This window comes from Pundamilia nyererei, unplaced genomic scaffold (genome assembly GCF_000239375.1).
Source record: "Pundamilia nyererei isolate P.nyererei 1_Seehausen unplaced genomic scaffold, PunNye1.0 scaffold00018, whole genome shotgun sequence".
Taxonomy (NCBI): Eukaryota; Metazoa; Chordata; class Actinopteri; order Cichliformes; family Cichlidae; genus Pundamilia; species Pundamilia nyererei.
This window is the reverse complement of record NW_005187419.1, coordinates 1410108-1436175: the sequence shown is the minus strand read 5'-3', so window position 1 is coordinate 1436175 and position 26068 is coordinate 1410108. Positions and strand designations below refer to the sequence as shown.

General features: G+C 41.2%; 1 protein-coding gene across 4 annotated transcripts; it reads right to left on the bottom strand.

The window, feature by feature from the left end:
- Positions 1–33: 33 nt before the first annotated feature.
- On the bottom strand, positions 34–26068 carry gpatch8 (G patch domain containing 8). 4 transcript variants are annotated; one of them, XM_005726040.1, is made up of 8 exons: positions 25820–26068; positions 21853–21930; positions 13550–13622; positions 5835–5902; positions 4712–4798; positions 4476–4619; positions 4251–4381; positions 34–3978 (listed from the first exon to the last, which is right to left on the bottom strand). In XM_005726040.1, exons 1-8 carry the CDS (start codon positions 25862–25864, stop codon positions 141–143), a joined length of 4464 nt encoding a protein of 1487 aa, XP_005726097.1. In that variant the 5' UTR covers positions 25865–26068; the 3' UTR covers positions 34–140. The 4 variants fall into 4 exon arrangements, with proteins under 4 accessions (XP_005726097.1, XP_013764502.1, XP_013764503.1 ...); XM_013909048.1 differs by lacking the exons at positions 21853–21930; positions 25820–26068 and adding exons at positions 16669–16687; positions 20895–20930; XM_013909049.1 differs by lacking the exons at positions 21853–21930; positions 25820–26068 and adding an exon at positions 8241–8282 and having other exon boundaries at positions 13550–19312.

The window sequence follows — 26068 nt, the reverse complement described above, 5'->3', positions numbered from 1 at the left end:
AGTTCTCATAAGATCCACATCTTACAGCCTGCATGATGTAACAAAGACTTTATTTAAAACCCTAAACCAAGAGAGTTCAGGTTAAGTCTTTCATTTAGTGGTTGGTTGTTGTGAACACACTACTTCATTTTCATTTGTTTTCAAGAGCCGTGGTTAGGGGGGTGCTGGAGGTCCTGTCCTGAGAATATTGGGTGTAAGAGTGGGTGGAGCTGAAGCGCTGCTGCTGCTGCAGCCTGTGAGGGTCGGGGTGTGAAAAGTGTGGGGTAGAGGGCTGTGTGTGGAACATGGTGGAGAGCTAAGGGGGTGTGATGAAGTGCAGAAGCAGGGATAATATGTATTGGCTGACCAGAGAGGAAGGCTGTTGGGTGGGCAGGGATCAATCCTGCATGCCCCAGTGAGTGTCCCAGAGAATGACCAAGTGACGGCCCCAAAGGAGACAGGGAGATGGGGGTAAGGTGATGCTGGGGAATGTGATGTACCTGGGCCAGCTGGGCATGTGCCGGATGTGGGTGGTGGGGATGAGCTGGGTGGATGCCCATTGCTGCAGCAGTGGCTGCATGGTGCTGAAGGATGGCGTGTTGCACTGTGGTGATGGATGTGCCAGAAGCTACGGACACAGTTGGCTGCTGAATATGGATCTGCTGCAGGGCTGGTGGAGGGGGCGCTGGGGCCAAAGTGGCAGCTGCTGCGGCAGCGGCTGCTGCAGCAGCTGAGGGAAAAGTCTTGACCTGCTTGGCTAAAAGCTGCTGCTGAATATGCTGTTGTGCAGCCTGTTGCAGCTTGCTGTATTTCTCCATCTCCTCTGGTGTGAATGTAATTGGTTGACTTTCCAAAGGAGCCAGTCCATCCTCCTCTGCCTCCATGCCATCCTCCTCCAAGCTGGGTGGTGGGTAACCAGGGTAGGCATGCATGGCAGCCTGCTGCTGCTGCATTTCAGGCATCATGGACTCCATCATTGGGTTCTGGGAAAGGTCTTGTCCTGACTCTCCTTGGTACTGGGGCATCATCATGGAGGGCTCTTGTTCAAATACTGGCCGGGTTTCTTGGTGCCCCTGGTCTTCTGTTGCAGGCTGCTGTGTCTCTTCTTGAGTCACTGTGCTCTGTGGGGCTTCCTCAACCTTCTGAACTGGTGGAGCTGGAGGTGGTGGTGGGGGTGGGAACTCCCTTATAGGCTCTACTAATATAACCTCTCCTTCAGGTTCAGAGCTCTTCCCCGTCCCTGATTTCTCTCCCTCTTCAGGTCTGATTAAAGGAATTGCTGGCTTTTTCCCTGCCTGCAGCTTACCAATTAGTGGAAGCATGGCTTTGTTTCCAAGGGATGGGGGTAGTTTTGGGCCAAAATAGCCCTGCGGTGGGTCTTTAATCTTAATCCCAGATTTTGTTCCTGTGGTAGAATCTTCAGAGCTTTTCTTGGACTGAACCTTCTCCAACAGCTGTCGTGCAGTTAGAGTGTTTTTCTGTTCTCCTGCATCTCGAGACCCCCCTGGTCTCAGACCCAGCGAGCTGGATGAATGGGTGTTACGGTTAAGGCCTCGTGAAGAAGAAGACCGTGGAGACTGGGAGCGGTAGATGCGTGAGCGGTTGAAGTCTCTGCGATGGGTGTCACTATCCTCTCGACCCCTAGTGCTTCGCCTGTGAGGAGACCCTTTATTTGAACTGGAGGAGCGGCTAGCAGAGCTGTAGCTACGACTGTAGCTCCGCCTCCAGGATCTTGCACTAGTGCTGCGACTCCAGCTGCTGGAGCTTCTGGAGCTGCTCCGATGATGCCGTCTGTGCCTCTTCCTGCGGCTGTAGCTGCGTGAACGTGAGCGTGAGTCTTCTGAAGAGGAAGATGTGTACTGATGCCTCCTGGATCGTCTACGTCCTCGGCTACTCCTGCGGTCATACTCTGAGTCGGATGAACGTTTGGAGCGCCTACGTCTGCGACCTTCTGTACTATAGTCGCTGTAGCTGTCTGAGTAGCTTCGGCTACGGTGGCTGTAGGCACTGCTGCCTGCTGAGGAGCGCTCAGAGCTGCTGGAATAAGAGCGACTACGAGAGGTTTGGCCACGATGACGTCGGCGACTGCTACCTCGTCGTTCCCCCCGTCTCGATGAACGGCTGCAGGATCGCCCTGATTCTTCACTATGGTGGCGGCGCTGTTCCCTCGGGCTTGACCTGTGATGACGTGAGCGCTGGGTATTAGAGCCCCCTTCTTCACTTTCACTGCTCGGAGGTCTACCAGAGCCAGGACTCTTTTGGGCTGAGGTGGAGCACGAGGCACTTTGAGATGCACTGGTGTCAGTCTTTTGTCTTTTGTTGCCACTGTGCTCTTCAGATGAGTTGGCCTTGTCAGTACTTTTTCCATTCCCTCCTTCTGCTCCAGATTTGCAAGGCACTTCCTTAGCACCACGTTTCCTCTTCCCCAGTTCTGCTCCTGTAGCTCCTTCCCCTCCAGTTGTCAGCTGTACAGAGGAGGTAGCAGCTTTATCTTCCGACTTTGGTTTAGGTTTTTCCTTTTCTTCACCTGTTGCCTCAGCTTGATCTTGAGCCTTGTTTTTGCTCTTCTTACGTTTGTGTTTTTTCTTTTTTTTGGGCTTTTCTTGTGTTACCTCAGTCTCACCTTCTGCATCTTCTCCGGCTCCTTTTTCTTTTCCTTTGCGTTTTGAATGCTTTGCAGACTTCTTATGCTTCTTCTTTTTCTTTTTTTTCTTTGCACTATTACTTCCACTTGTGGGCTTTTGTTCTTCACTTTCTGGCTGCCCAGACTCTCCTTTTGACAATAGCTTGTCTTTGTCAGCACTAGTTCCAGGTTTAGTAGCCATTTCTACTTCAGATGGTGAAGCATTCACTTCTTGTCCCTTGTCATCAGTGTCTTCACCAGGCTTGGGGGACTTTGCCACTTTCCCACCACGCACTCCTTTGTTACGGGACAGTTTGAAGTCAAAGTAGAGGGGATTGCAGCTGTAAGACAGGGAAGGTTGAGCTTTTGTAAATTCAAGGAGCTCTGATGGCCACTGCAGGGTTGTAGTCTCATCTTTGCTCAGGACTGGAAAGAAGGGACCAGTGGGCATTTTCGGACCAGCGTTTGTATCCACAGTATCACGCGTCTCTGCTTTCTGGGTGGGTGAAGCTGGTACAGCAGGAGCTGCATCTTCTGCACATGAAGGGGTCTCCTCTTCTGCCTTTACGTTAGCTGATAGAGGAACTAGGTCTGGGTCAGCATCTACAGTAACATTGCCATGTTCCTTTTCAGTTTTGCACTCTGTCACACCGCTCTCTGTCTGTTCTGGACTTTCTTCAGCCTTGTTCTCCTCTTGTGTCTCTTCCTCATCGTCTTCATCTTTGCTCTGACACTGTTCAGAGGCTTTCATGAACAGCAAAAACTGGAAGTGTGGCTTTACTCGACAGTGAGCTGGTGGTACATAGTGGTAGTACTGAGGCTCTTGTCCAACATATCCTTCATTGGTTTTCATCATCATTTTCAATTTGCTAAGCGTTGATGCTAAAGATCCTCCATCATCAGGCTGCTGCACCTCTTCTGTACCTGCTGCATCACCTCCTTCTCCTCCTTCACCTCCTCCAGACAGTCCCTTAGGGCTGTCTGTGCCACAGCCTGATGTGTCATCTTGTCCTCCAGCCTTTTCTCCCTCTTGACTCTCCTCTGTCTCCATAGCTTCCTCACCATGATCAGCAAAAACAGCAGCTGCTGTCTCCAGTTTTACTGGTGCTTTCTTGGCAAAAGAGAATGATACACTGACTTTTGATGCGTTGCTGGAAGTTGGCGAGGATGAGGGATTCTTTCCCAGAGAGAAGCTAAAGGTTGGACCAGACTTTGGGGAGGCTTGACCAGTTTTATCTGACAGTGATCCTTCCAGGGCAGTGTCTGCCAAAGACTGTGTCATACTGTTCTCGGGTGTCATGCTGTTGCTGTCTTCTCCTTTCTCTCCATCAACAGCGACTGTAGTTGTTTTGAACATAGGTCCACTTCCAGGAGTTCTGAAAGAAAACATTACACCAATGTGATGCTGGACAAATTTTTACTATCGAGGTCTTTGACGTTAATTTTTATCATGCTTACTGGAAAAGATGAAAATATACAAAAATATGTTTTAACTTACAGTAAGTGAAATGAAATACATTTTGTTGAATTTGTCTAGTTTGGACTAACATATTGAACCAGTGACATTTATAAAATAATTTCACCATGTCCCATTAAATATATATACACAACCCATCCAGCAGATGGCACTCCAGGAACAAATACTTACCGGTCTTGCTGTTTTCTCTGCTCAGCAAGCTCATGCAATCGCCGCAGCATCTTTTCTTGCTTTTTTCCATCTTTCCGGGAACGTGATGACACATTACGAGCAAACTCTCTCTGCTTCAGCTCTTTAAGCCTCTGCAAGACAGAGAAAACGGGAACATCATTTCATCGTGTCTTTAATTAAAAACAGATCTACATCAACACCGCAATGCTTGCTAAACAGCAGTACCTGCTTGTGAGCGTGGTCATAAGAGTTAATGTGGTTGTCAAATTCCTGGTGTTTGGTGTACTGTTTGTCACACAGCTCACAGTAGAAATTGGCTCTCAGGTCTTCCAGAGCTTTTGCGATGGCTTTTTCTTTTTCCATCTGGTCCTGTTTTTAGTGGGAAATTTAAAAATACAGTATCAAAAAAATACAAGTGATAACAATTATTATCACTGTGACAAAGAGATAAACAACCTCACCTTGTATTTTTGTCGCAGTTCTTCTGTATCTTCCTTTTCCACTTCGAGGACTCTCCTCTTCTCTGTGGCATCCTCGGCATAATCCAGCTAGGACAAACAAAAAAGTCACATCATAAAGCAACAACATTGTCAAAGCCAGTCCAAGTTCATCTTATATACCAAAAATGAGTTTAATATGGTGCATAGAAGAGCTGATGTGACTTGAACGCATCGAGTCCCTACAGTGACTATAGAAGACAGCACATGGAAACTCCAAGAAGAACAGTTGGTCAGTTTGTGTCGCTTGTGTGCTGTTACACACGTTTATCATGCTACACGTTTATCATGCTGACTGACTGTTTGCTGTAGAAACATCTATGCGACCAAGGTAGGTGAATGTTATTTCAAGACAAATATCAAAGACTAAAGGCAGGAGCTGAAATAACTGACAGTGATGCTCGCTGAAAATTTAAGCATAGTTTTATTTAGCTGGGCAGTGTTGGTGTCACATTCTTCTTTGTGGTTTTTACATGTTTTGTTTTCATTAAATAGAATCATTCATCATTCATTGTCTGAAGGTATTTGAAGTGGTTAAGACTGTCCATGGCAGTCAAGATCTTTAATATGTTGAACACAGAACACCTCTGCATGAACTGCGTGTTGTGAACAGGACCCGTTATACTTAAGTAGTCCTGTAGGAAGTCACTGTGCCATAGCCTTGAGACTTCTCTTAAGGGACCTAGCAAAGGAATGTATCCCATACTATGAGATAGATAGATATACAAAAATTTGTGCTAATTATTCACTCACAAAGTGTTTCTTAATACTTAACAGTATGGTTTTTATGCTATGTAAATGTCTTTAGAGCTCCTGATGATTGGTCCAGAGGCTATCTGGTTGACTCATCAGGAGCAACCCTGAAACATGGGATTTTCAAAACCATGCGACCTTGTATAACACAGCATTTTAGCTCAACTGCTCATTTTCAAAGTCATTTCTATTTCACAGTCAAAGCACTCACCCCAGTGTCAAAACAAGTTCATAATATTTATCTAAACACCTTAAACTACTACTTGGGCACTTAAGGTGCAAAAAAAGAAAGAAAGAAAGAAAATGTACAAATCGATAAAAATGAGCATCATACCTCCATCTCCATTCGTCCCATCCCCATGACATCATACTTAAGGATGATGGGCACAGGGTCAGTGCGTCCTAAGGGTAGAGAGAGAGAGAGAGGACCAGGTGAGCTTTTTTTAATGCTTGGATGAAGAACCAACTCGGAGACAGCCTGCTTTTAGAGCATAGGGTGCTGGGGTTAGAGAATTTTGCCTTCAAGTGCAAAGAGACCAGAAAGCTACAGTGAACCAAACACCAGCCATTCTCACAGCTTACTGCAGCCACCAGCTACAAACCAATTTAGCCTTCCTGTTACATTTGACCGGGCTGCTGGTTTGCATTATGAATGAGTCAAATTAGCTGCACTGGATTCCTGATGGAGTAAATGAAGACAAGGGGATCAGGATTGCTCAGTAAAATGTCTTGATATAGAAGTACACTACAAAGCATACTGATCTTTAAGCTGGTATGTTTTCATTTGTGCCTCTCTGGCACCCCTCCTCCATCCTTTCATTCCTGCAGTCCTGTTAAACCAGAATGCCAAGTTTATCAAGGACGCTGCAGCTCGAGGGACTGTGTGTGTGTGTGTGTGTGTGTGTGTGTGTGTGTGTGTGTGTGTGTGTGTGTGTGGGGAGCTGCAGCTGCTGCTACTGCTCACAAAACACCACTGCGACATCCTCCTTGAGAGTAACAAAGGCTCCCAATATTATCTAAGGGCTATTGCATCACTTCTTGCTGAACTGTCTGTCTGACCATTTACTGTCCTGAGGTCCAAACCTGTTCCCTTGTCAGAGGCCCCCCTTTCCTCATTATGACTGAAGCTGAAAGATTTTTCTTCCGTTTACTTAACCTATGTTATGTAAGCTGTGAAAAGAGCTAGATCAGAAGGAAATTAACTTGTAGAAAAATAAACAAACCAAAGACAACCAAAAAAACAAAAACAGAATGAAACATTAAAGATATAAAATATATGTAAATCAAAACTACATTGGAGATTGACACTGAATTGCTTGATCCACTCATAATCAGCCAAACAAAGCAGAGAGAAAGAGTCAAATTAAAAAAAAAAGAAGGAAAAAAAAAGGACACAAGCACTGAACTACAGCAGAGTGACGTCACAGGCCAGGTATCGCCATGGTGACAGTGCAAGGGATGGGGGATACTTACCTGGTAAAACATGGGCATGAGTAGGAGGAGAAGGAGGGGGGGACAGACAGACAGACAGGGGAATCTCAAAACAAAAGGCATAAAGAGAATTTGGACTAGTCTGCTGCTCCTGATGCCAGCCAGATGTAATAATTAATCACACTGATAGTGATTATCAATTCAGTTTGGTTTCAGTTTTTTTCCCCTCCCACAAATCCAATAATCCAATGTAGGTTTTTCCACAAATTAAATTTCTATGTATACCATTGGGCATATGGAAAAACTACAAATATTTAATTACAGTGGCGCTAAATAAGACGTAACCTTACTACCAGTTGGTGCCATATATAAAGAAGAGAAAATAGAATTCTCCTATTCGTAAATACAGATGATTTTCAATCAAGAGAACGAAACATAAGTAATGGAGTAAATAATATGTTCAAAACCTTTTGGTTTTGATTAAAATTTCAAAATTATCACAACCGCAGTGGCTTTCTTACACATTCTTACTTTCCTAGACAGGAAAGTAAGAAAAAATGTATTGCAAATCTCTGTTTCTTTTAGCCATCATAGCCCAATGACATAGTCATTTTAAAAACAAATGCATGGGCATAGTAGCACCCTGTATAACAGTCTGCCTGCACTCTCAGTCCCACGGCAGTGTCTGTCACCTAGGCAGGCTTTTTTTTTTCTTAAACAGAATACCTAACAGTGATTGGATGATTTTTCTGGCCATATTCAAACTAAGGAAGTGAAAGAAAACTGCTGATTTTGAGATCACAAGACTACTGATAGCCTGGACATGTAAGTTCATGCCCTTTATCAAGCAGCAGCAGAAGTGAAACCAAAAACAGGGTTTAGTCTGTTAGCCAGCCACTGCAGTGGTCTCTCTGACAAGTCACAAGTCAGGCCTAGAATTATAGATTAATGAACAATTACAGTCATCCCAAACTATCACCAATCTTTAAACACAGTGACAATACTTCCACATTACCCATTCCAGTGAAAAAGAAAGGGACCAGACAAAAACAATGTGCATCTAAATCACAGGGTGTGAATCACAAGGTTTTTTGGAGAAAAAAAAACTGAAAACAAACAAAATGACAATGTTCTAAGAGTAATACATATGCATGGTAATATACAAGCAGCAGAATGAAGACTAATACAGAGAGAATTAAAGCCTATGTAGCATTGGTGCTCTGATGAAAGGAAAAACAAACCAAAAAAAAAATTGGAGAAATAAAAACAAACAGAAAACAATTCAATTGGGGGATAAAATAACATTTACCACTAAGTTTACCATCAGCACAACATGGGCAGGATCAAATCGCTGTAAAAAAGAAACACCAATTGGTTAAGCAGGAAGATTGAGGCACATAGAGAAGGGAGGGTGGGGTTGGGAGTGTGGTTATGGGATTTAGGGGGGTTCATTACCAGAGGGGCTACTGTGTGTCAACCGCCCCACCCCCCCTCATCCCTTCATTCAGGGCTAGGTGCTTACAGGGATTTCCTCTCACCACTCTCTCCCAACCACTTATCCCAGTCCCCAGGCCCCTAGCCTGATGTCATCTTGTTTCTCAAACAAAATATATCCCAAAAAACAAATTACCACCCCTTACATCTTTTCCACTATGGGAACTTGCGACCTGTAACTGAACACAAGCTAAAAAATGGGGCAGTGGAAGTTGCGAAAGCAAAATCTGAGCTCCCCTCAGGAGATTGTGCTAAATAAACCAACACTATAACATAGCGCAAACAACATGGTTTTAAACTTTATCATGACGAATGCTACCATTTCACTAATACATGCATGTATGCATTCTCATATGTCATTGAGTTCCTGTAGTGGAAAAGCAGGTTGGTTTTACATCAGTAAAAACCCTGGAAATCCCTCATATTTTAGCTTGGGAAATAAAAAAAAAAAGTGAAATCTCATCAAATAAGAACTGTTAAAGGAGCTATTCTGCGTAAAAAGACTAGAAACTGCCACGTCTGATAGTATTTTGGGTCTAGAGGGAGGCTTACCGCCTAAGAAAAGTAATGAATCAAAAATATACTTTTGCCTTTTTAAAGATGTGGTCAAATATCTAGATTGAGACAATAGGTGTCTCTAGGGATGACCACCATTTTCCCCCTCTGAGCTTTTTGCCTTGCAGATGCTTGTCAGCCCAGTTAGCAAATCTCCCTGAGATTCCTTCATTTCCTCGCTAGCCTACCGCCAGCAAGCTCATTTTGGGATGTGCTTAACCATGGAAAAAGTGAACACAAACTACACATAAAATGTACCTGAGGGAAGAGCCAGCAAGGCTTTGAGCAGTGCTTAGAGTAGTTTCTTTATTGCTATGGAACAGCAACGTTACTCAAGTACAACTAAAGATGTTAATTGTGCATCCAATCGTTTTGTCATATAGTCCTATATCATGTGAACGTAGTCGTTTAGTGTGCTACCTCCAACACTGCTTAAAGCCCCAGGTGAATGACAGTTGGAGGCAGGCAGAAGTGCACCTCTGGGACAAACATGCTATGCTGAAGGGGCAAAGAAACAGGGGGAGGATGGGAGCCTGTGACCATGGGGACAGAGACAATTGGGGTGTAAGAGGTGGAGAGGTTTTCCCTGCAAGTTGACTCTATGGCCCGGTCAGTAGCAGACACACACGCATCTCAGTTCCACATAATGACCACACACATACACATGAGTTTCACAGGTTTGGAGGTAGAAACAGGCAAACAAGCAGAGGGGAGAAAACTTGTCTACTCTGCAAGCCATTCACAGTCTGAGCCATGGTTACAGCCAATCAGATTACCCAACAGCAGCCACGGAAATTCTAAGAAGGGGGGGGGGAAAAAATCTAACATACACGGTGATGATGATTCTAAGGATTTTGAATGAATCATAGCTTCCTAAATCTACCTTGATTTAAAATGGATCGTCCTTTGTTCAAATTGAAGCACATTACTCATAAGCAGATTGAAATAAAGGTTTAGTGATTATAAAGCAAAGAGGAGGAAGCTGACAGAGGCCATTAGCCTATGATAAACTGTAAAAGGGGTGTTACACTGAGGTCAACTGCAGAGTGGGAAAAGAAAACACACACACACATACACACACACACACACACACACCCACCCACACACACGCGCGCGCACACACACACACACACACACACTGACATACAGAGGATCCAACAAACCTTACCTAAAAAAAAGGGCAAAAGGGACAAAAGAAGAATAAGAACAGAGTCAATACAGTGAAAAACTTAAAAAAGGGGACACAATGCTTTAATGTCAAATTTCATCAACCGTCTCTTCAGGCAAAGAGGACAGGAAAGAAGAGGAAGATTATAGTGATTATCCAGCAGACTTCAATGAGATGCAATGGTTCACCTATGTGATATACCTACTCCTAAGTATATTAGCAAAATTCAACAGGAGATAGCGTGCTCCAACACTGGGCCATTAATTCCAGCACAACAACTGGACACAATTTGCCGCAGTCTCATCTGCCCACAAAGCAGGATGCTTACATAATCTCATGACTGGTGCCAGCGGCAAAAACAAGAGCACAGTCAGCCTCTGCAACTTGTTCTCTCCTCCACACAAAGCACACATCCTTATCACATCAAATAGTCTGCTATTCACTGGTTCATGGCCAGATGGAAATAAACAATGATGGTTACTGAACGCTAAGCTCTGAAATTTCTGCTGTTGTTACCCTCCATAAACTTGTCAGCCTGCCCAGAAAGAAATGAAGCAGCCTCTTGGCCTACTCTGGTCCTTGGCCATGGTCAGCCTGAGAATACCTATGAGAGACAACACTAGGAGCCAAGGCCATATATGTACATGTGAGAGCTGCTAGGGTGGCAGCAACAATAAAACTCAACAACCAGAGCTCACGAGAGCTCAGTGTCTCTGGAGGACAAGTGACCATGCATGCTGTAATTCTGCATGAGCAAAAAAGGTAAAGACTATAGTGATTACCTTACTTTAATACCTTTCTACACTCAAATAAAACCAACAAAAAATACATAACAGCTCTATGTTAACAGTAGAGAGAGGATTCATCATGTTCGTCTTCCTCTACTGGTCAGCCAAATGTCAACACTTAGCATTATTCTGGTAAACTAAGGACACTATTTAGTTAGGCAGTCTGTGTTCAAATTTTGTCAAGCACACAGTCCAAGACATTTTCAAGACCCCCTTTTCTCACTCTTTTACTTGGCAATACAGTGTACTGAAAAATCCTATTCCCAGAACCATGTAAACAAGGAAATCTGGATTAGATGAAAACAATTAAGCAGCACTATCCTGGACACATGTTTATAGATCTGTATATATAAGACAAGTAAATTTAAGCAACCCAGATACAAGCTCTGCCTAAGCCCCAACACATTTAAGACAACTATGTAATTTGGGCGTGTGCTTTTCACTGTTTTGCAGTATTAGTGGTGTTTCTCAATAAAATGCCAATATTGAAAACAGATGTTACTGCTAGGTTTACAGGAAGGGCAATGCACTTGAGAAAGCATTGCAACTGAGCAAGACTAAGTGAGCGAGGGAGATGGATAAGTCAGACATGACTAAAATGTTATGGATCCAGTGGATAGAAAGGGACATAGAGGAGGAGGCAGATAAGATTAATACCAGAAGCTATGTAGAAAAACAAGCTCCACTCTTAACAGACTGCAAGGACTCGCTTGCCCTGAAGGCATTGACATCACTCATATAGAATGCTATACATCACTCTTTTTGGGCAGAATTCAGGGAAGGGTGAGGCTACGAGTAGAAACAGAAAGGGGAGGAAAAGGAGAAAATGAAGATGCTGATGAGAACAGGAAAGCCAGTGAAGAGACAGGAAATGGCTTGGTGGAGACATGCCAAGGCTCTGCACCACTGCCACTGAGCCAATGAGCCTATGAGCACAGCAGGTCTGAGCTAATGAGGTGCCAACGTCGGCCAAGGTCTAACCCGCACGCTCAGCTATGTGCAGCCTTCTAAGTTCGTGCAATTCAATATAAACAAGGCCATTAGATTACTATGAATGGCCAAGAGAAAGTAAACCTCTCTTAATGCAGCTTTTTAGTCTAAAGCCTTTTACATCTTAGAGAATTTGTTCTAGTGCACAGGTCACTGAGCATTTCAGAGTCACTCTCAAAATACAAAGCAATCCTTAAACTAATAGAGTAATACAATGTAATATGTTCTTGGGCATGCAGTTAGAGTAATAGAAAAGCAGATTTTTAAATTAAATGCTGGACTCATCAATTGTATAAAGTCATAGGTATACAGGGTAAACACACTGAGTTTAATGATACAAGAAGTGTTCAACTAATGGGACTGTCCAACACAGTGTCTGATCAAATGTCTGCTAGCTACTAGTGGACCTATGGTCCCTATTTCTAACTTCTGTTTGCGGTCTCAGAGCTGTAGGTCGTGTGATGACCAGTACACACACAGCAACCACACAATGGACAGCATAAAAACTTCTTTTTGATTACAAAAATATGGCAATGCAGTGCATTCCTGTAGGGTTGTGGAGATGCGCGGAGGTGTAGGCATGTTTATTAGGAACTTAGAACATAATGGCTGTAAAACCATCTTTCTTTTTTTTTTGCATTTCTCTGAATCATCACTCTGTTCAATACTAGCTTGCTGATTAACATATTTATAAACTGCCAGCTTATGAGGTTCACTTTACAGTAACAAAACTGGTTTTTACCATCTATGTGACCGAGAGATGAGCCTGGTCAAAGTGCTGGTTAAAATGCTACAAGTCGGTAACTAAGTGAATCAGAAATAATCAGTGCTACAAATCTCACTCCAACGTTCAGGGACTTGTGGGGTAAAATAACTCCCCCAGAGGGTCTCTGGGCCTCTGTAGTTAAAATCAAGAGGTCCTTCAAAAGTCTTTAGTCCCTGGGAAAGGTTCTTGCAATGGAAAAAACCCAGCTAATGTGTTCTCATTTATTTGCACCCCTATCCAACTAAAATAAATAAATACTCATGTTTTAACATGTTTTTTAACAGAAATCCAATTTAGCTAAAAATGAGATAAGATAAACACTTTATTTATCCCATATTTAGAAAATTCTGATATGATCAGCACATGCTTTCAAGTTCAGGGCATGATCTGAAATAGATAAAACAAATATGTCCCCTGGAGGCAACAAAGAAACCACCATATCAGCAAACTGTATGTTCAAAAGCACTGAATCTGAATGTGAACAAAGGGCAGATTCAACTTTGCTGTCAACTAAAGCATTATGTGAAGATGACTAGCTCCATTCTAGTTCCCAAGCCCCAAAGTCCCTTCCCTAAGTCTTAATCAAGGTCAAGAATATTTTCTTCCCTCTTTCAGTTTAAAGTAACAGCAGTATGAGAGCAAAAAAACAACTACAATGTTTCCTTGAATAACAATCAATTTCACACTACCAGATACAAAGGAAGAAGGCAGAGAAAAGATAAAGGGAAAAGAAAATCTAGCACAAAAAATAAAATAAAATAATACAAAAGGGGGAATGTGAGAGGAAAGAAAATGATACATAGTGTTCCAATACCATCATACATTGAACTTAAGTGTAAAGAAGAGTGTGCCCTTACCCTGCATGGTTTTGCCAAGGCCTTGGCCCAACTTCCAGCCATGTTTCTGAAGCAGCCGGTGCCCGATGTTATCCTAGCAGAGAGAGAAGAGAAGAAAAAAACCAAAAATATTCCAATAATAAGAGGAGCTTTACCCGTAGCACGGGTGAAAAATAAAATAAAAACAAAATTAAAATAAAAAAAACACTAACAAAGAAAAAATAAATAAATAACACTCAGATCACGCTACCATCATCAGCACAACCACCACCACCAACACCATCGTCATTATCGTCATCACCTACAGCGTGTAATAATCAGTGTCTTCCAGCACAAAGAGTGGTAAGGGAGGCTGGGTGTGGGGGAATAAAAAGTGGGAGACTGAGAGGAAGGGTTGAATTCAACTATGAACAATACATGAGGCTATATGTAATCTGTAAACTACAAGATATCCTCCTGAAGTAGGAGTGCATTTTAAAAACCTTTATTAGGCAAAGAAACTGGGCGTGATTATTTCTATATTTTTCCATTGATAAAGGTAACACATGAAGTCACATCCACTAACTGAGAAGTTAAGAGGAGGAGGAGTAGGAAGGAGGAAGGAGAGGGCAATATATGTATCACACGCATACATATATGAACCACTACAGAGCAAGATCTCAGTACACAAAGAAAAGTAACACAGAACAGGTATGGAAATCTAGCATAAACAAAACAAAGACCAGAAACTCCAAGCTTGCTGTGATTCTGTAACCATGACGAGGAGAGCACCATGAAACATATGCAGCTGTCACAAAAAATTATAGCAACAGGAAGAGACAGAAGTGGAACTAGTGGGCCTTGGATTACCATTACAAGGCCCAGGGTGGATAGATTATGCATGTGTGAGGGGATATGCGGGTGTGCAGGTGAAGAGAGGAACACATTGTGTGCATGTAGCCCCACCAGATATACGAAAAATAGCTGTTGTGCTTGTTTTTGGACATCCTTAGCGGCTCTGGTCTGTTATCAATCGTCACATCCCACCAATTTCAACACTTATAATTTGATATTTTCATAGATACCATTAGTATTCAGAAATGAGAAAACATACCTTCAAACTACTTGAGGCCTCTGAACGTGCGTGCAAGGCTTTTCTTTTAATACTAATGATTTCTATGACAAATGCATCACAAGATCAAGCAACTGATAATGAACCAAAGAGGCAAGAGGAGTGCAAAAACATACACAACAGGAACTCTTAGCACACTGTGGGGCCCAAATGTGCATGTCGGAGACCGTTATATCACTAGTATGGGTCAGCAAGAAAACAAAAACATTAAGTGAAATGCAAGACCGTCCCACCACTACACACTACAGTACATCCTCAAGCACAAATAAACAGGTAACGATGAGATTTCTTAATAAGCAGTGTTTTGCTGTTGTGATTATAACTATTCCAAGCTTGTCTAACATTCACCAGAGTGCTGCATTCTACCAAAAAACATACAAACCAAACAAAAAGGATATTTATAATCACAAAGAGATTGACATCAACTTTCACAAACAGAAAGTGAAGGGGTTTAAACAGAAAAAAAAACTGCATGCAGCTTTTTGTTAAAGAGTTTTAACAAAAAGGATCGTCGGTGTTAGTAGCGCACTGTGAATGGTACACATACAGAGGAGTGGGGCGGGCTGAGGGGTGTGGGCGGGTTAACAAAACTCCAACTGTGTTAGTCTCAGGTGGTTCAGGCACAGAGAGGAAAGTGATGGCTCAACGGGGCTCAATTAGTTCTCTTTGGTAAAAACAGGAGGTTGGGAGCAGAACAGAGCAGGCTGAGCCATGATGAGGGTGAGTTTCTAGGGTGGTGAAAGTGAACTGGGCTTGTATGAGTTAGTGCATGTGAAGGGGAGTGGTACTCACACACGCAGTGTGCATACTGCATCTCCGCCCACGAGACTTTAATTGAGATACATCTGGCTGTAGCCCTTTTTTAAGGTGGTTTTTCAAAGCAAACTGTTGCCTTCCTTTGCCCTATTTTACAAGTGACATACTTGTACAATATGACATACTCAGGAAACTTAAAAATACTTTGCATTTTGGTGACAAGAATAACATATCCAAATCATCTGGCTGATGTTTGCAGCAAATGCTCAAGAAAGACTCAAATTCTTCACGTCTTGTTTCTGTTACAGTTTGATGGGTTGGTTTTTTTGGGGTTTTTTTTTTTTTTTAACTCCTTTACTGTGCAAATGTCAGATCCTTTCCGCTGTAGAATGAGATAAGAGGGAAATATGCGCTGGGACTAACATGGCAGGAAGGCAACTGGAGACAGACTGCCTGAATCAACTCCTAAATCAGGACACTGAAGGCTAAATTAAAAAGTCTTGCAAATCACTGTTTATTACTTGTTGCTGCCTAGCAGTTGGGCAAGGACTTATATGAATTAGAGGCTTTATGGCCACTAAGGATCATTTCTTCATGCCTAATAGACAAAATGTGCTCTGAATTTATTGTTAGGGGAAAACACTGCAGAATTTGCTGCAGTGAAAGCCACTCCTGTTCTTGACACAGGACCTGCTTCTGTCCTTAACTGCAATATTGGAGTCTGACAAGACTCTACACAGAAAAGCATTTATTGATGAGGGGAATTAGCTGACCTATGAAGAAGGATTTGAGAAAATAAAATCCACCCTGAACTAACTGCTGAGAAAGGCACTCCCTCATCCCCTGCGCAATTGATGTTAGCTGATTTATTTTTCCAGCACAAAATGTGGTTGTTAGGGGAAAAAAAGACTCAGACTCAAGTGCCATAAATGTATATGCTCCCTTTCACAAATCAATCTTTTGAGTTTAAATCAAGTAATTATACTAGGAACCCCCCCCCCCCCAAAAAAACAAAACAAAACAAAAAACAACTAAACAAACAAATAAAAAAAACCCAGCAAGGGCATGTTGGATGAGGCAACAGTTCCAACTGCTGACAGTAAGAAAACGATGCGTTCAAAATGTGTTCAGCAAAAGTTAGAGGGCGGAGATGAGGAGCAGACTGGGTGTTGAACAGACGAGTGCACCAAAAGAATAGACAGACAGACAGATGAAAGCAACGACGGCGAGTCCAACAGCAGTGCAAGTGGAGTGAAGGCATTTCCATACGAACCTGGCTTTAAAATACTGGGCTGTCAAAAAAACAGTCACACGTGACACAACGTAAGAAACCGGCCAAACGCTTTCAACTGCAATTCTGCTAGCTTCTCTAGTTCTTAAAAATACAAATCTCTCTCTGCTTTAAAACAAACATAATACTGTATACAAACAGAAAAGGTAGGCATTTCAATAAATCCACCAACTGACTGTTAATATAAGAGAAAGAAAAAAAAATAGAAAATGTTATCCAAACAAAGACCTCTACAAGAGGAGGTGTTCAAGAGTGTGCAATGTGCTTTCAATGGCACAGTGCATGGCAACATATATGTAAAAAGGAAAGTGATATGCAGGGGACCCCATTTAGAGACCTCAGAGTATTTACTTTTAGTGAGAGCCTATGCAGCCATTTTAATGAGACAGTATGTGTGTGTCCCTGTCAGGGTGTGAGAAATTGCTTTAGCTCAGATTAACAAAGACATGCCAACACTGGACAGGCATACTCATAAACGTATGGACCGAAGCTAACAAAAACCACGTATTTTCAGTGGTGGTAGACAAGATTGCTTTCTGCAGCTCCTCGTTCATTTTAGCAATTGCCTTGAAAGTGAAGCTCTGTAGTTGTCAGTTACTCTACGTATGACTAAATGAAAACAACCATCTAAGAGCATGAAAAGGCAAAAAAATAAAATAATAAGCCTATTTGTATGTGTAGATGTGGCAGATTTTAAAGATTTCACTTACTAATTTAGGGAGAAAGGGGGGGGGGTCAATTTTATTTCATTTATTTAAAATAAAATAACTAAAAACACGTACTTACCTCATAATTCTGAAGCCACAATTCAAGGTGAGGGAATTTAGCAGTGTAGTTAAGAAATAAACACCTCCAAACAGATAAGTGTTCCTGTTCTTTTTGTGTGTGAGAGTGTGTTGATGTCCAATAGCTACTTAAATCATTTGTGATAGTCTCAATTATGACCCCTTTGGTAACTGTGGTAAATTTAGAGCCTGTGGTGTTGTGAAAATGTGGGTCAGTTGTGTTTGACCTTTTGCTTGTGCTGTTGTTCTTCCTACCTTTTATGTGACAGACGTCAAACAAGGACAAACAGCTGTGTCAGATACTGTCTGGCTGTAATGCAAGACCCTACATACTTCAGTAACAGCTGATACACTGTCACCCAAATGTTCCTCTTAGAACCTTGGTAACTTTGAGACAATCATAATGTCTACAAGAAGCCTAGAAATACATAATAAAGAAATAAATCTCCCTGTGGCCTGAATACTCATGTTTCTTGGATTGCACATCTGTGTGGTTTCTGTGGCTCTGAGGCTGCCCACTGCATATCGCTCTGGTACTGGGTCAGGTCAGGGAAGGAAGGAGGATGGTAGGATTGAGGGACTAGGAGGGTCAAGAGACGTGGGGGAAATGAGTCTGGGAGAAAAGGTTGTAGTTGTGATTAAGACAGAGTGTTGAGCGGAAATAGTACTGAATGCTATCAAGTTAACACATGCAATGCAAAAAACAGTGTTAGAGAAAATAGCAAAGACCAAATGGGAAAGATAGGAAGAGAAAAAAAGATCCCAATAAAGTACCACAGACCTCTAGCTGCCTATAGATCACACACAATAAGTGGCTGGAGAGGGGCTCCGAGAAGCTGGGCCAAAGCATTCACCAACAGCTCCGAGATGTAACACTGGTGATCAAGTGCCACAAATTCTACTGCCTTAGAAGTTTTCACTAAGGAAGCTGTGATAGAAGTGTCAACATAAAAACTTCGCTTAAAATTTAATGCAGACTTTTAGATCTACTTCTATTTATGTGTCGTTTACATCCAAGTATGAAATTCTGTTTTTAAAACATGCTTTTGGGGATTTGGTCAGCGTAATATAGTTACGTTTTTTGCTTTAAAAACTGTACTACACCTTTTTTTTTTAAATTTAAAATTAAGAACAGCCTCATAATATCTTCTGAATCACCAAATATCATCTGATATTTGCTTGCATTGCAGTACTGTGCAAAAGTCGTGAGTCACCCCTCGGTTATTTATATTTTGCTAGTGAATGGGAAATAGGTGAAGCGACTTATTGAAACATCTGCAAAAAAAAAAAAAAAAAAACCCCAAAAAAACAGTTTGTACAATTCTAATGAGTATGAAAGTCAAAATTTGGAATGAACACCTTTATTCATCAGCACACCCTGAACCTTCTTAAGCTTTCTTATCATTTATTTAAGCAGTCCTCAGGAATAGTATTCCAGGCTAATTAGAGGTCAGTTAAAAACTCTTCTTTGGATGATGGCTGCTTTTTGAACAGAACAGAAGTTCTGTTCAAAAACAGAAGTTCAGCCAAGATGATCTCACAGTGCTTCAATAATGTTGAGGGCCATGGTCTGGGGAGACCAATCCATGATTGTTAATGTTCCAAAGTGTGCATTTCTATAAAAAGGCATGCCTTTACTGCACTGCACCGTTGTCAGGCTGAAAAATGAAGGTGTTGCCCGTATTTTTTGTGATCATAATTCCTTAAATTTAGAAAAGATCTTAAACAACACTGGTTGAAAGGCAGCCCCAAACCATGACAGAGCCTACAACAGGTCTTACAAATGGTTGTACCCCTCTCCTGAACTCTTCCACACATATTGATAACAATATCATGTTTCTTTTTCTCACGTTTAATGTTTTCTTTCAGATAAATTTATTTGCTTTTTTTTTTTTGTTAAAGGTCTGCCATTTTGTCCTCCAGTTCTTGAAACTCAAATATTTTTTTAAAAAAACATTACATGGGGCTAGTGACAAAGTGCCTAAGGATATTATTTAAATGTGGTTCTTTGCTACATTTTCAGTTATGAGTAGAGTAGAAACAACACAGGTTCAAATCTTGAAAAGGTGCCTTTTTTATGCTCCAGTGACTCACAGGTCAGTGTTAAGTGGCATTAAAAAAAGAAGAAGAAAAGAAACAAAAAACAAAGAAACAATAGCCTCTGAAAATGGCCTCTCGTTTTAAGAGCTAGTCTTAAAATACATGAAAAAGTATTTAATGTCCAAAGAAAAATCTTTAAAGACCTTCAGAAAGACTGGAGAGCTATTGCACAAGGCCACTTAAAAAAATTACAAGAAGGTCTGGCTATTTGAAAGGAAAATATGAATAAATGGTGGGTGCCTAAATACTTTTGCACAGCACTGTCGGTAAAATCACCTTGCTTTTGAGCATGCACCATCCAAAACAATTATGTTCAATAACACTAACGGTACTGGCAATTAAGTGACAGTTGACAACACCTCTGCTGACGTGTGAGGAGCTGTGTGATGCTGCAGCATGGCCCTCAGGACCCCTCCACAAATAATAGCGCAGGAGCAAAAGAGCCACTTAAGCCGGGTGAGCAGGCCACCTCTCTCCCCCTCACTGTTTTCTCCCTCTCTAACCCACACGGTACAATCATTTTTGTATCTGTGAGGAACTGCTTCATACATAAAATTCTACATAGATAGAATCTTTTAATGTTCTTGGTTAACAGAGTACTACCTACTACCCTTTCTTAAAAATTCAACAAGGCTTGGTCAAATCAAAGGCTCGGTAAAATCCTTTTATAGCATACAGCTATGTTTAGTCCAAAACATGCAGGTTATTTTTCAAGCTAATATTGAGGTTAGAAATTATTTTACAGTACTTATAATTCACCTGAGTTCATAATTTTTCATCCATCATTATACTCATTTACTATTGTATACTCTGTGATTAAAGAATTTGTTTCTGTTTTTATAATAATTTAATTGTATTTCAGAGTTATTTAACTCTATGTGGTTACTGATTCTATCTGACATGCTTCATAAAGTGACCTAAAACTGAAAGTAAGCAGAGTTTGAGCCTGCTCACCACACTGCTTGAGAGACAGAACGGGGGTATGGAGAAAGTAAGAAAGACAGAAAGAAGACAGCTGCCTGCGCTATTATCGAAGTGCCTTTTCAGCGAAAAATGCAGTCCCAGTTGCACAAGCACCATGCCAGCACAGAATGACAGAGGGTACTGTACACCGAATCACTGTGTAGTAGGGAGGGAGCGAGAGAGAGAGAAACTGAGGTAGAGAGAGAATAGATGTAAAGTTTAACAGTAGTGAAACAGAGATAGCCAAAGAGAGAGAGAGAGAGAGCAAGAGAGAGCGAGAGAGAGAGAGAAAGATAGTCAGAGAAGCGTTACAAGGACCCTAAAGATAGGAGTAAGAAAGCAGAGCGTGCAAATACAAACCGGGTCATTGCTGCTTAGCTAATAGGGGCCAATTCGCTGCAGGAGAGAAATGTCGAACACCCCAAGTTGTGTACAATAAGATAACTGTCCTATAGACACAAACACTAACACACAAATTCTAAAGCTACATAGACACACACTCACTCAAACACAAATGTATCCACTCACACCATCTAATGTGCACTCGCTTGTTTGCTAAATGGGGTGGAATAAGCACTGCATAGTTTTCATAAACATAAATTTGACAAACTGCAAAACAATCAGATATACAACTGTAAACTAACTAATGTGGTCATTTTAAAAACATATCTGCACTGCAAAATGCATTCTATTGGTCTTCCTTTTTTAAGACTTTATTTAGGACTACATAAATTAAATTAAAAAAAAATACAAATTTAAAAAAGCCTTGAAATCTCAAAGTGACTCATAAAAAAATATAAGTGACCAGCTTTGTTTAGCATATAAACTCATGCTACACCTATGTGTAACGTGTATGCAGTTTTCATATTAAAATATGTATGAATTTTTCTGTAAGTACTCAAAAACCAGCCACTAATGACAGTGCTTCATCCACTCCATGGTTTCACAGCAATTTCTTCTCCTAGCGCTTAGATGACTAACAATGACTAATGGGAAACTGATACAAAAATCTAACGATTATCTTTAAGCTCTACATAAAACAGGAACATCTAGCCTATACATACTTATTTTGAACTGTCACACAAGAAATGGAGTAGGCATAGGACATGGGAAGTGGGGCGGGGGGACTTAAAGGATATTAATGCACATGAGACAAGTGATTCTACAAGTTAGGTGGCAATGTGTTCAAGAAAACACTGGATGCAGCTACACGGACAGTATGAATGGAGTAAAAGGTGTTGTTCTTATTGCTCCCTGGACCAATCATATCCACTCTCACAGCTGGTCCAATGGTGCAGGATGATGGATGCAGCCTTACCGATTCGATGGGCTTGTCCAGGGATGCCTGCTCCAGCTCCAACTGACCCTCTTCATACTGGTCAAAGTGATTCCCACCCTGATGGACACATTTAAAAGTGTAAAGTAGAAATATATCAGAAAGCAGAAAAGTAGAAAACTAGTAGAAAACTGGTCAATTAATAAAGAAATAATTGGCAACTACTTTGATAAAAGAAGCAGTTTAATATTTTTATTTGAAAATGACTTAACATCATTTGGTCTTCTGACTAATAATTTGACAAAACACGCTTTTTAAACACAGACGAAGATCTGTAATTTTTCACAATTTTCTCACATTTCAGAGATCAAATGATTCATCTGAATTGAGAAAATAGCTGTTACTTAGACACGCAAGTGAAAATAACCATTAGTTGCTGCAGCACTGATAGCAGTTCACAGGAAGAAATTTGTAGGAAGAACTCAGGAATGAGCATAAAATCTGCATTTCAAGACAACACATTGCTTGATTCTTATGTCTGCACTTTCAAAACAATGAGACAGCAATATGAAGGGAGGAGTGTCCTGTGCCTGGTACACCTTTACGCCGCCCTTTACACTGAGCAACAGACCAGCACACAAATAACTAAAAGATCTGATAACCTTGACTAAAAACTAAAGTGACAGCTGAGTTCCATTTCTTTATTTCACGTTAAATTTCTTCCAGCAGTTACAGTGACTTAATGCTTCCTCAGGATATCTGACTGAATATGAAGCATAGCTTTAGAAATACAAACTGAATCTTGGGTCAGGCTGAGAGTGAGTAATGGGCTTACCACCCCAACTGAAGGAGTGAGCTTACAGAGCAGTTTCTACTCAGAGACAGATGGCTTCCTTTCTCTGGCAGCAGAGGAGAGACAAAGGTCATGTTTATGAGTTTGCTTTATTCTACCCTCAGAATTATGAAAGACTACAAAGATATTGGACGGTGTATTACTTACTATTTACTTGTAGCATCTACAAACAGGTTAGTGTGGACAGGTAAATCAAAAGCAACTATTTAAAAAAAATAGAAAAGAAAAAGAAGCAAAGTTTTGTAAGCAGAAGAATATTTAGTTTCCCCTCTATATTCCTAAGTCTTCTTGCACTGGATGATAACTGTTAATACTCTACAGCATACATCACTTTGGTCATTTTGTGAAACTCTGAAAAGAAATGTCTGTTTAAAAACAAAAGAAACCAATGCTTATGTGGCTGGGCAATGGAACTGCAGCACTTTTTTTTCAGGAAGCCTGGTTTTGCAGAGATAAGCAACTATTTAATTCAGCCTACTATAATGAGGTGATGAGATGCCATACTTGCTGTCATTAATTCAGACGAAACAGGACCCTGCATCAGTATGAGCGAAGCCGGGGATTATGAGAAGAAGAGCTGCTTGGGAAGCGCAAAGGGCTTATTTGTGAACAAATCGATGGCTCCCTGCAGTTCCCCCCTCATCTCCTCTTCTACTGACTTTCTGTCCAAACCACTTAATGTGCTATCAACACTGCCTCTATCCACCACAATGACTTCTAATTTTCACTGCCGTTTGCTTCCTCATCACTCTGACTCTTAATACATGAACCCCACACCAGTGCTGCATAGAAATGACTCTGACCATGTTCTCCAATCTGCATTACGAGAGTAAACTGCCACTTGTGCTATTGCAGTTAAATAGATGTCCCATACCACATCGCATTAGGAAATGAGAGTTACTCTATGCAGGAGCTCATGAATTGTGTTATATTATTCTGCAAGTCAAGACTAGTCATGTTCTACAGGTCCAACAGCACTGCTAAGTCATTAAAGAGGACAGGGTTGTTGGGCTAGTTGTGCTATAGATATTAGGTAGACCATCTGTGGGTGTTTCCTGAATAGTGTTGCTTGGCAGCAAGCTTTTATCCATGGAGTCAGAGAGAAACTTTCTGAATACTGAGCATATGAATGCCTTCGCAGCAGTTCTCACATACAGAGCTCTACTGTGCTGTGCTGGAGCTGCCCTCAACAGACTCATTCAGACCACACAGCAATTCATCTCTCACTGACAAACCAGCAAAAAAAACAAGTTCCACAGTGGGTGCAGAGGAGGAAAAAACAAAACAGTTTCTTATATGCAAGCTTATAATTAGAACTTAATTGCGTGTCTGGTAGTTTGTCACAACACTGCTCAAAGAAACAGCTGATTTCCAACTGTAATTATGTTTGATACTATTACCAAAATACACCCAACTTTAACCAAAAAGCTTAACACCAGCCCAAAAGATTACATGCTTTAATGTCATTTTTAAAATGTATCTTAATAACGGAACAGAAAAATCTAAGAAATAGGAGCAGAAATCATAGATACAAGCATTCATCCATGGATTAGCATTCAATTAAAAGCTTTAAACTCATAAACTAACCCAGCCAGAACACTGCTATCAACACAGAAAGTCTCCTGCTTTTTTACAAAAAGTATAAAATAAAGGGGACATAGACATGACAAAAAGAACTGAACTATGTCCATGTATGTACAATGAGGCAATGCAAGTTTTTCAAATAGATAGGGTGATGCTTCCTAGAATCAGTGTTTTGAAATCTCCATGCTAAATGTGTTGGTGATGGGCTTGTTTTATTTATTAAAACTCCTTCCACATTAGTGTACTGTAATTAAGAACAGAAAAGCATTAACATGTGCATCAGAATGATATCTGAGATTCAAATCGCCACACTGCCATGTATCCACTCTTTTGAAGTATCTTTGAACCAGATAACACATTTCAAACAGATGTTAAAACAGTTACTTTATTCTCACTTGCAGTAACAGCTTATAGACCGCCCAACAACAACAACGTCAAAAGTGGGAAGTCCACAAGAATTAAAAAAAAAAACGTTTAGATGTTTGAAAGAATTGAGTTACACAGTGGACGAATGACCCTCTAGCGAAGGGTTTATAATTAAACAATACCAACAGTCAAGATGCAAGTTTATTTTGTAGTCTAGTAAGCATAACAGTATTTGGTTTCTACTGGGTGCGGTCTTAGATCCAAGATAGGCTTGTGGGGGACAAACAGCTCAAACAGAGGTTGTGAAATTAATCTATTCAGCTACAGAACCAAGCCAAATATACAACCTGAATAACGTCATGTGACAAACATAAGATTTTTAACTGGCATCGGAGATGTACTTATTAAGATAACGCAAAATATTTACAAAGACTCCCAGTTACTGTGTCAATATTCAGCCAGACGTTTAAATGCGGGTGGAAACAAAACAAAAGTGTCATCGGTGTGAAACCAATGCTAAAAGACAGTTCATTTACACAGTTACATTAGCAGATAATCAGTATATGAATGACCAAGGACACTGTACTTAAAATGTGTCGCTAAACATGCTCCTAACTTACACTCTGTGTTTTCAAGTCGATACCGGGGGCAATTTCTGAATAATATCCGACAGCTATCTGTTGCTAGATTCATCTTGAACTGATGATGACCAACTGTGGTGGAATTTCAGCTGTCAAAATAATACAGTCATTTATGGCTATTAATGCTACAACAGCTCAATGTGCGTACAAGCTAGCTATGTTAGCTCACTATCCATCCTTAGCATATGTCGAAAAATAATCAGAATGCCCAAGGTCACTAATGAGCTAATTGGGACTCCAGTATCTATTTTGCTGTTGCTTGGTTAAATGTTTGTAGTTTCAGAAAGAAACGGTTGATAATGAAGACGATAATCCAAGACATGGGTCAAATATAGCACTCAGGCGAACACTGAGCCGTAAGGCAAGTTAATATCAAAAGAGCCGCAGTGCACTAGCGTTAGCATAGCTAGCTTGCAGTGCTAGCAACGGGGATCTAGAGCGAAATGCACGATGGTGTACACGATACGTCAAAACTGTCCTTAACCTTCAAATAGATATTAACTTACTGAAACACCTCGACACTTTAAAAAATATGGAGGTGGACCAAATATTTAACATGCATTACCTGGAAATCACGCTCTTCGTTGAACCTAGAAAATCTGTCGGCCATTTTCTGAACGCAGCAGCAGTTGTGTACTCGCTCAGTCTGTGTCCAACAGAAGCGCGCTGTGGTGGGGAGGACGTTCTGCGGTGAATTTACACTTCACTGCCAATATCCACCAACAACTTCCAGCGTTGTACATGGAAAGCTAGACCGTATCAACATGACTACGTCTACACAATGTGTATTTTACTTGTGTGAATGTTGAAGTGT